This window comes from Mustela nigripes, chromosome 1, assembly GCF_022355385.1.
Source record: "Mustela nigripes isolate SB6536 chromosome 1, MUSNIG.SB6536, whole genome shotgun sequence".
In the NCBI taxonomy this organism is placed as follows: domain Eukaryota; kingdom Metazoa; phylum Chordata; class Mammalia; order Carnivora; family Mustelidae; genus Mustela; species Mustela nigripes.
Genome location: NC_081557.1, coordinates 142,867,995 through 142,878,606, shown reverse-complemented (window position 1 = coordinate 142,878,606; position 10,612 = coordinate 142,867,995). Strand labels below are relative to the sequence as shown.

The 10,612-nt window shown below is 35.0% G+C and overlaps 1 protein-coding gene across 1 annotated transcript in view; it reads left to right on the top strand.

The window, feature by feature from the left end:
• The window catches only part of RXFP1 (relaxin family peptide receptor 1), a 68,656-nt gene that overhangs the window by 44,734 nt on the left and 13,310 nt on the right, over nt 1-10,612 (top strand). The window contains exons 9-11 of the mRNA XM_059374561.1: nt 5,591-5,662; nt 7,961-8,032; nt 9,117-9,188. Of these exons, the coding sequence (XP_059230544.1) occupies nt 5,591-5,662; nt 7,961-8,032; nt 9,117-9,188 (216 nt within the window). The remainder of the gene's footprint in view (nt 1-5,590; nt 5,663-7,960; nt 8,033-9,116; nt 9,189-10,612) is intronic.

The following is a 10,612-nucleotide window of genomic DNA, read 5'->3' as shown; positions in this document are numbered from 1 at the left end:
AAAAATTCATGTGCTGAGACCAGAAGCAAATGTAGGAGATATTATGCAATACATTAATAAGCATTTCTTGTGCTTTTAAAAAGGCAGCCTAATATACATCTCAGATAAAACTGTATTTTTTAAAAGATTTTTAGGTATTTGAGAGAGATAGAGCATGTGGGGTGGGAGGGATGGAATGGTGAGGGGGCGGGCCTTGTGGGGGAGGGCGCTCACAGGGAGAAACAGAGCAGGGAGCCCCATAGAGTGCCAGATCTCAGGACCTCAGGATCATGACCTGAGGCGAAGCCGGATTCTTAACTGACTGAGCCACCCAGGCACCCCTCAGATAAATCTTTAAATGATTAAGATTTATTACTAAAGGGGCACCTGTTGTGGCTCAGTCTGGTAAACATCCAACTTTTTTTTTTTTAAGATTTATTTATTCAGAGAGAGAGCATGTGTGCAAATGGAGGGAGGGGCAGTGAGAGAAGGAGAGAATCCCAAGCAGACTGACCGCTGAATTGGCAGCCCCATATGTGGCTCGATCCCACCACCATGAGATCTCCACCTGAACTGAAATCAAGAGTCAGCATCTTAATCATTTGAGCCACTCAGGCGCCCTAGGTTAAGCATCCAACTCTTGGTTTCAGCTCAGGTCATGATCTCGGGGTTTTGAGATCAAGCCCCAGGTTGGGATCCATTCTCAGTGTGGGGTCTGCTCAAGATTCTCTCTACTTTTCCCTTCCCACCCCCTCTACTGCTCCCCCTGCTCCCACATGCCAACGCGCTCTCTCTCTCTCTCTCAGAATACAATAAATAAATAAGTTTAATATAAAAAAAGATTTGTTAGTAAAGAAGTGGACATTTACAATTTCATCACTAAAGTTACTATCTTTAAATTTTAGCTATCCAAACAAGTCATTTCATATCCATTCCTGACAGTATTATCCCAATGTTAATGCTAATAATAATAATTTTTGCTTTATAAATATTCATTTCTGCTAAAACTAATCACAATACCTTTATTTTGCGCATGAACTTTTATTTAGCAAAGTTTAAACTGGAAAATCTGTTTCATGTGTTGGTAAAGAAAAAATTATTTAACTGATTTACTGGAAAAATATGCATAAAATAAAAGACATATGACAGCCCCAGATAATATGCTTGCCAGATATGTGACAGACAGCAGATTAAAACCTTTACTATCATTGTTTCAAAGCAAAAAATAAAAACTGTAAACACCACAATAAAAATTTGGAAATTCAAAAAGTTGAAAATATAATTGATAAATAAACCACGTGAACAGATGGGGCAATAGCCAAAGGTGAACCAAAAATCAAGACAGCAAATTAAACTTATTTTGATGGGAGATGAAGTAGGTTTATAATTATAGGCGGGAGAAGCTAATACGAAGAATTTGAAACTATAGAAAATGATGAAGATACATTATGGAGCAAGGTGCTGGAAGACATGGGCCCAGATGGAAAAATAAAATGCATTTTAAAGGATATCACACAATGATAAGAGGGTATGTTCATCAAGAAGACATATTAATCTTAGATGAATAAACAGTTTCAAAATAAATAAAGTGATAACCATAGAACTAGAAAGAAAAATAACTTGGAATCAAAAGTCATCACTTAAAACCAACAAATCCCCCAGTATGTAGGTATCTGATATTCTTAAGATGAACATTATAAAAAACTTACACCTGATCAAAATCATATGGTGGGAGAAAAGTAGAGAAGCATAAGGAAATACAATATATACTCATTTTATCATTGCTTATAAGATAAATTATAACAGGAAATTAATAAGTATTGTTATTCTCTAAGAAAGAGAAGATACGGTGTATTGGGTGTGTTATAAAGATAACCAATAGAATATACAAACCTTTCTAAAGATTAAAAGAAAGTTTTTTTAATTTATTGAGAGTTTTTTAACCTATAAAAAACCATAGAGTAATATTTTTAAATAGCAGACTAAAGTCAGATATATTAGTCATATCAGTACACTTAAGCAGGCTTAACTTATTTTTTAAAAAGAAAAGAGATAGTCAAGTTGGCACACAAACCAAAGCCTAATTCAGCGCTATTTACACAGAAAAAAAAATACAACTATAACTTAGTGATTAAAAAAGATAAAAAAACAAAAGGCTGGTCTATAGTATTCCATGTAGATGCAAAACAAAACAAAAAGCAGACCGTATTTTTTTTATCTAAGTAGGTAAAATTCTGGCTGGTTTGCAATAAACAACACTTAGAAGAACATTCAAATGATATAGTGTGAAGTTTCTCACAAAAGATATTACATTATAAATACATATGCACCAAATAATTCGTATAGTAACCAAAAGAAATATGAAGAACTAAATAGCATAACTAATGACGCAATTTGTATATCAAACTGCAGCGTCCTTTTTCAATAACAGAACTGATCTATTTGGGACAGCAGTGTGCCCAGCAAAAATACAATATCCCCAGACTTTCTTGCATCCTCATATAACCACATGACCAAGCTCCACTGAAGAAGGTGGAAGAAGTATACTGTGGAATTTCTGGGAAATCACCATGAGGTGAAATAGGTAGGCTCTTCCTCTGTTTCCTTAACCAGAAAACATGGATATGATGGCTCAAGCTTTAGCATCATCCTGGACCATGAAGACAGGGTATGTAAAAAGTGAACATGAAACAACTTCATAAAAATACCATGCTGTCTCCAAGACTACCAAACTGTAGTTACGTATTTATGCTCTTATGGTTGGATGCGTGCTAGACGTACCTGCACCTAATTCTAACGAATATAACCCTGAAAGCAAACAAGAGCCAAAGAACATTCACCAAAACTGACCATGTGTTTTAGGACACATACATACTTAAGTCAAACTCAGAAAAACAGACGGAGGAACTAGCTTGAAACAGGACAAGGGTCATCCTCTTCTTGAGACTAGGAGACCAGGTGTATGTACAGGTAAGTGTTTAGATGCTGAGTAGAAGGTCAGGGGCTTTTCCTTGCTTCATCCCCTCAATTTTCTCCTTGAAATAGGAGCCGGAAATCTTTCAGAAGTATGGGGGGGAAGCAGAGGTTAAGGAGATTTGCGTGTTTAGAATGCCACTAGGGGTAGGTGAGGAAGCTGAGAAGAAACAGGCAAGATTATTGGTATTGGTATTGTTCTTCAGCTCAAAGAACCAGATTTTCAAGTTTATGCCTCAAACCGGGTTCCTGTGTATCAAGGACTAAAACCTCTCATTTTAGGAAGGAGGCAAAAACAAATTCCCAAATAAAGGTTAAAAATGATCTCAAAATTAAACTAACCTGACAATTTAATCAGAAGTCCCTAAATGATGCCTCGAGGGGTGCCTCTTACTGCTTTTTACAAATTAGTACACTAATACTAACAAATATTTTTGTCAGCTTAATAAAAAAAGATGTCATAATAATAGGTAACAAGAAAAATATATCAACTCACCCAACGATACTTTGTAAGGCTTAAGGAAGTATCACCACCTGGTGGTAGTTTCATGGTAACAGCAATTAAAGAGGAAAGAAGAGAATGGTCTCTGTCACTGACAGTATATATTGAGAGACCAAAACTAATGACCAATTTAATTTAATTTAATTTAATTTAATTTGACCAAAACTAATGACCAAAAAAGAAGTACTATAAGTACTTAGTTTCCAATTTAATAGGATAGTAGATTTTTTTCTTTCAAAGGATGATCTAGAATCAAGATTTAAGACAATACAATATTCCATATAGTACAGAAATCCTGTCTACAAAAATTCTTCAGTTATGATGTATTGCTTCTGTTACATATCTGTAGCAATAATAAGCTATTCTCTGGACACTAGATTTTGAGCTGAAAAATTTGAAATATTTTGTGTCCTTCATCCAGTAAATCTAATGTTGCAACCTGATACAACATAGAAAAACCTTAGGATATCTTCTACAGCCTGACTTCAAATACAGTTCTCTTATTTTGCACTTTTCTTATACGAATACACCCTTTTACTCAACTGACTTGATTTCTAGGTCCCTTACACCCTGGTCTTCCAGATTGTTCAATATGTCTTGATTTGTCCAAGTCTATTTTTATTGCAATGCCCAAAATAGAAGTATCCCAGATACAGCCTAGCCAGCAGAATATAGGTACTTCTTTTAGTGTTACCCATGTTTGCCTGGCAGATTTTAATACCTGGGTCACACTTCAGTTCGTATACTTTAGTTTCAGTTGTTCTTGAATGGCTCCATATTATTGGTTACCAGGAAACTAAGTATTGGGGTAGACCGAACAGATTTAAAGACCTACTCCTGAAAGTATATCCCTAAGCTCCGCTAATGCTCTGATCTACAAACCTCCACCATAAACCTAACGATAAGATAAAAGAGATACAAGAAAAGAATGCCTTCATGATCACCATAGAGAAGAGACACTCAAACATACATTTTTGGCATGTTTTACTTCTCAGACCAGACTTCTGCTGGTGACAGCATTACACAGCAAGAGAGCGTAAGCAGGGTCTATGTACATCTCTCTGAACTGGAAGTTGGAAAGCCAAAGACAGCATAGCCTGTGTGGCAATATAATAAAGCAAACAGTGGTGTTCTTGGCGGTAAAAGGTTATTGAGAATTTTCTAAGGTGTGTTTAGGCAAGGGGGGTAGAGGTGAAATTCTGTTTTGGCAGCAGAAGCTTCTGTGGCAATATTAGAATCTTCTGCAGACATAGCAAATAGGGTCACAGCACTTAGAGAAATGCCATTGGTAACTCTAGACAGATGGTTTTTGACTGTTGCTTTTTTTTTTTAAGATTTTATTTATTTATTTATCATACAGAGATCACAAGTAGGCAGAGAGATAGGCAAGGGGGAGGGGGAAGGGATCTGGGCTTCCTGATGAGCAGAGAGCCCAACGCAGGGCTAGATCCCAGGACCCTGAGATCATGACCTGAAGTGAAGGCAGAGGATTAACCCACTGAGCCACTCAGGTGCCCCGTTGTTGTTTTTTAAGGAGATGGGAGTTTTTAAAATATATCACAAGGGGTTGCTGTAGACAGGTGTTTAACACATATCACTACTAAATGTCTGGTAAAGAAGTGGGTATTTATCATAAAAAAATTTTTTTTAATTTTTTTAAAGATTTTATTTATTTATTTGACAGAGATCACAAGTAGGCAGAGAGGAAGGCAGAGAGAGAAGAGGAAGCAGGCTTCCTGCCAAGCAGAGAGCCCGATTCGGGGCTTGATCCCAGGACCCTGGGATCATGACCTGAGCCGAAGGCAGAAACTTTAACCCACTGAGCCACCCAGGTGCCCCTATCATAACAAATTTTTTAATTTGACTTCTCATTCGCTTCACATTTCTCAAGGTAACATATGTACTCACAAGAACATATGATACAGATATGACTCAAAACATTTTTACTATGAACACAAAAAAAGAAGCATTGCATATATGTACTATTTTAGCTCTTATGTAAGTGGCTACATGTGGGACTCTATATGAAATAAACAGTATGTGAAAAAAGATATTTTATTAGAAAGCGAATAGCTCTTGACAAATTTATTTCTATGATTAAAATTTAGCTTTATTGTTTTTGTTTTTATGTTTCAGGGACTTTGAAGGCAACCATATCCATAATTTGAGAAATTTGACTTTTATTTCCTGCAGTAATTTAACTGTTTTGTAAGTAGAGTTTTATCCTTTCAAAGTGATATTATATCTCTTTACAAACAAATTTAATCATTTATGTGAACATAAGTTAGCATAAACATGCAAAGTAATTATGACAAATGTTCACTTATGACTTAAAGTTTTCTGCAACCAAAGTGGATTGGCAAAATTATTGAAGTTCACACCAACCTTGATCAAGATTCATAACATGCATGGATCATCACAACAATTCTGTATTATATGAGACTTGTCTTTCTCAAACTTAAGTAATACCCATTTTAATGGAAAAATTTTCATTGACCACCTAAAATCTCTCTTTGGAACTCAGTTTGAGAAACACTAAATTAGTCTTAATCTGTAAGAATGTTTGCCCTTTGCAAATTACAACTGTAAAGATTGTGGAAAAAATTTAATTACAACCAAAATTTTTTAAAATGTGGCAGAATGTCTACACCCCTGAAGATATAATTGAAGACACCAGGATAAATTTTAGAATGTTGTTGAGTATAATTTCTCCTATGTCTTTCTGGTCTATTTTAAAGTCACGCTGCTTTTTCCATGGAAAAGCATGATGGAAGGATGATGGTGCTTCTTTCAGGATAAAAACACAGTTGCCTTATTCACGGGGTTTTTTCTCAGAATAGTGTTTTTCCAACTGTGGGTTGAAACTCACAAGTGGGTGATGAAAGCAATACGGTATCTTCTGACTAGCTTATCTAATGAAACAAGCTGAATTGAATTGAAATAACAGAATGCAGTTCAGATGGTTAAACGTAAATCTTGGGTTCTGTGGATGTATGTTAAGCCCAATGTTTTTAAGAGCAGCTACATGGGCAAAGTTTGAAATCCACCAAAGTAGAATCTGTCTAGAAACCACCCCAGAATCCATCTCGAAATCCAGGCTAGAAACCATAATACAAGGACTTCTGTGTACAGGCAACGCAATAGCTATCCCTGATACAAAAAACTTTTTTTCCAGTATCATCCCACATTCCAATGGGTTCAAGCCCCTGAGATGTCTGAATTCTTGCCCGATGAGCTCAGAGCAGTCTTCAGGTGCAGGCTGCCTCATGTCAGTCACGCAAAACAGTTCTTACCAATTGCTGGAAAGAAACTAAGTGGCACCTGAAGGACATAGACCAAAACTTTCAACTTCTTTGATGATACACTTTTATATGTTTTTAAAGAAGCCTCTGTGTGAGGAAATTATCTGTGAGTTTCCTCTTGGCAGTTGCTTGTGCTTTTCTGGTCTAGAGATACTGGCTGGAGGTGGTAATGTTTGGAGAGCTGAGAGAAAATAAATGCTTCAGGATGGAACAAGGCCAACCTCTGAGCACATCACACATTTAAAGAATTGAAAACATTTTGAGACTTTTTTAAAGATCTTATTTATTTGTCAGAGAGAGAGAGACAGCGGGAGAGCGGGTAGCAGGCAGAGAGAGAAGCAGGCTCCCCGCTGGGCAAAGATTCCATATAGAACTGGATTCCAGGACCCCGGGATCATGACCTGAACAGAAAGCAGAGGCTTAACCAACTGAGCCACCCAAGCATCAGGCTTTTAAAACTTTTCCATGAGTTACTCCTTTATGCTGGCTCATAGTACATGAGATCAGTGCGGAAATGAACTCGTCAAGAATTACATACAGTCTGTGGGGCTCCTGGGTGGCTCAGTCAGTTAAGCATCTGCTTTTGGCTCAGCTCATGATCTCCGGGTCCTGGGACTGAGCCCAGATTAGGGTCCCTGATGAGCTGGGAGCCTGCTTCTCCCTCTCCCACTCCTCCTGCTTGGGCTGTCTCTCTGTGTCAAATAAATAAATGAATCTTAAAAAAAGGAATTACATACATCTTGGTTCAACATTTCAAACTAGAGATCTTCTGAATTGGTCCAGTTTAGACTAGACTTTGTTAGAAAACTCCACCCCAAGTTGCTTCGCCTACTAGATGCATGAGTGCTACTGTGCACCTGCGCTCAGGGCGTTCTGTTAGCAAGAGGAGCTAGGCAGATTAAATGTGCTCTCTGTTGCAAAAAATCAGTCTGTAGTCTCAAGAGTTCACTTTTCACTATTTCCCTTGCAGAGTTCTTCCCTACTTTACTTAAAATTTTGAATAATATTTTATTTTTATCATCATTAAAATTTGAGAAATTTAAAACTAAAATTAGACTGGATAAGTTACTGTACTACAAAATACTTGATGTGAAAATGCACTATATGTAATTATCTTTTTTTTCAGGCTATTAATCTTTCCAAAAACTCATTTATCACTCACTTCAAGGAGCCACAACATATTTTTTTTTCTTTTTACTTTCAGGGTAATGAGGAAAAACAAAATTAATCACCTAAATGAAAATACTTTTGCACCTCTCCAGAAGCTAGATGAGTTGTAAGTTTGATAAAACTTTTCCTTCTACTGTTTTAGTTCATACTTGTTACACATATATGCTTCTGTACATTTGAGAAATATTTATCTCTTTTCTAACCATTATTTGTATACAGTTTGAGCCATAGATGACTTCAGATAGCTTACAAAAATATACATAAATATATATGTATATATGTATATATATATATATAAAATAACTATTTGAAGAAAATGAGATAAAGGAAACATAGCTACAAGGAAATAATAAAATCAAGGTAAAATTAATAAATAAAATATATCCTACGTCACTCTGTCCCACTGCTAGAGAGGAACAGCACATTGTTTTTATGTTCCTTAGAGAGTTAGGATTCAGAGACCATAAGATAAAAGACATACTTTGCTAAATCCAGAAATAAAAGATAATATTAGATCCACAAAGATACTAGATGTCCTTGGATAACATCCCGACCTAAAATAATGGAAGAGAGACATAAGTTAAATCAACTGTTTACACTGCCCTTCTTTTTTAAATCAATGACCCAGTTCCAAAGGGCATTAAAACAACTCTCTTATAAACCAAAGCTTTGTGGCCTAAGCACATAGTAGCTGATTGTCAGAATAAAATATATGTTCGGGGATGGATGAAGTACATGTCCTTCAGACAATTATTTTATATTTTACTATTAATTTCCTCTATTGGATTTTGCTAAAGTTTGCAAACTACAGTCACCCCTTGAATAACTTGGGGTAGAACTGTGCAAAAATTAAGTCTCCAAATTATATTCCTACTCTAATGCAAACGGAAGAAGAGAATGAAGGGAAAAGGAAAAGAGGCACAACACATATATTAATTAAATTAAATTAGAAATTTGAAACAAGATTAAATACCATCAAGCATTTGTCTCTGAAGAAGTGATGAAATGGGATAAATTATTTTTATATTTTCCCACTATACTTGCTTTTCTAAAACTTTTAGACTTCTGGTAATTAATGTACCTCACTAATAGCACTGTTAAAAAGTTGTATAATCATTTCCTAACAAATTACAGAACAATGAATAAAGTCTTAAGAAACTAATATGACATGGTTGCAATTGTTTCCCTAGGGATTTAGGAAGTAATAAGATTGAAAACCTTCCATCGCAACTATTTAAAGATCTGAAGGAGCTCTCACAACTGTAAGACATTTTGTCATTTCACTTGTTTTGTTTTTTTAATTTTAATATATATAACTCGAAATTTAGCATCTTCACCATTTTTAAACGTGCGGTTCAGTGACGTTAAGTACATTCATGCTGTACTACCATCACCACCTTCCATCTCCAGAACTTTTTCATCCTCCCAAACTGAAACTCCATACCTATTAAACAATATCTCCCCATCACCTCCCCTGACCAGCATCTCTGTTCTGTATCTATTAATGTGACTATTCTAGGTACCTCATATAGATGGAATCATTCAATAGTTGACCTTTTGTGACTGGCTTATTTCACTTAGCATAATGTCCTCAAGGTGCATACGTTTTGGAGCATGTGTCAGAATTTCTGGATATTATTCTGAATAATAGCATTAATTCATAACAATATTGTTCTAAATAGTAATTCATTGTATGTGTATATATAGAGATACATATGTGTATATATACATATATATGACATATACATATGTATAGAGAATATGTATATATAGAGAAAAATCCATTTCTGAAATTTGCTATTTTACAAATTCTTTGTGATTTCTTTGTAAAATTTCTTTGAAAATGTAATATGTACATATATATACATACATATACATATATATGCTGCTATGAACATGGGTGTATAAATATCCGTTTGAGACCATTCTTTCAAATCTTTTCAGTATATAGCACAGAAATAAAATTGCTGGATCATACAATAATTCCATTTTAATTTTTTTTTTAATGTAGCTTTTAATTTTTTTAGGAAGCAGCACGCCGATTCCCAAGCACCTACACCATTTTCATTCCCATTAGCAGTGCACAAGTATTCTAATTTCTCTACATCTTCAATAACACTTGTTCTTTTCTCTTTTTTGGGTAATATTTATCCTAACAGATGTGAAATGTCATTGTGGTTTTGATTTGCATTTCCCTAATGGTTAGTGATGTTGAACATCTTTTCATGGGCTTATTGGCCATGTATCTTCTTTGGGGAAGTGTCTACTCAAGTCTTTTGCCTTTTTTTAAAGATTGGGTTTGTTTTTGTTGTTAAATTGTAGGAATTCTTTATATATTTTAGTATATATAAAGTATATATATATTTAGTAAATCCTTTTAAGTTATATGATTTATATATATACTTATGATATATTTAGTAAATATAAATATAAATATATATATTTATATATTTATGATATAGTTAGTAAATCCTTTTCAGTTATATGATTTGCAAATATTTCCTTCTATTCTGTAAATACACTGTGTTGATTTTTTCTTCTTCTAAGAGTTTTCTAGTCCTAACTTCTATATTTAGGTCTTTGATCCATTTTGAGTTGATTTTATACATGAGTTAAGATAAGTTCTAAGTTCATTCTTTTGTATGTGGGAGCAAGCTGGTTTTCCCAGCTCCATTTGTTGAAAAGA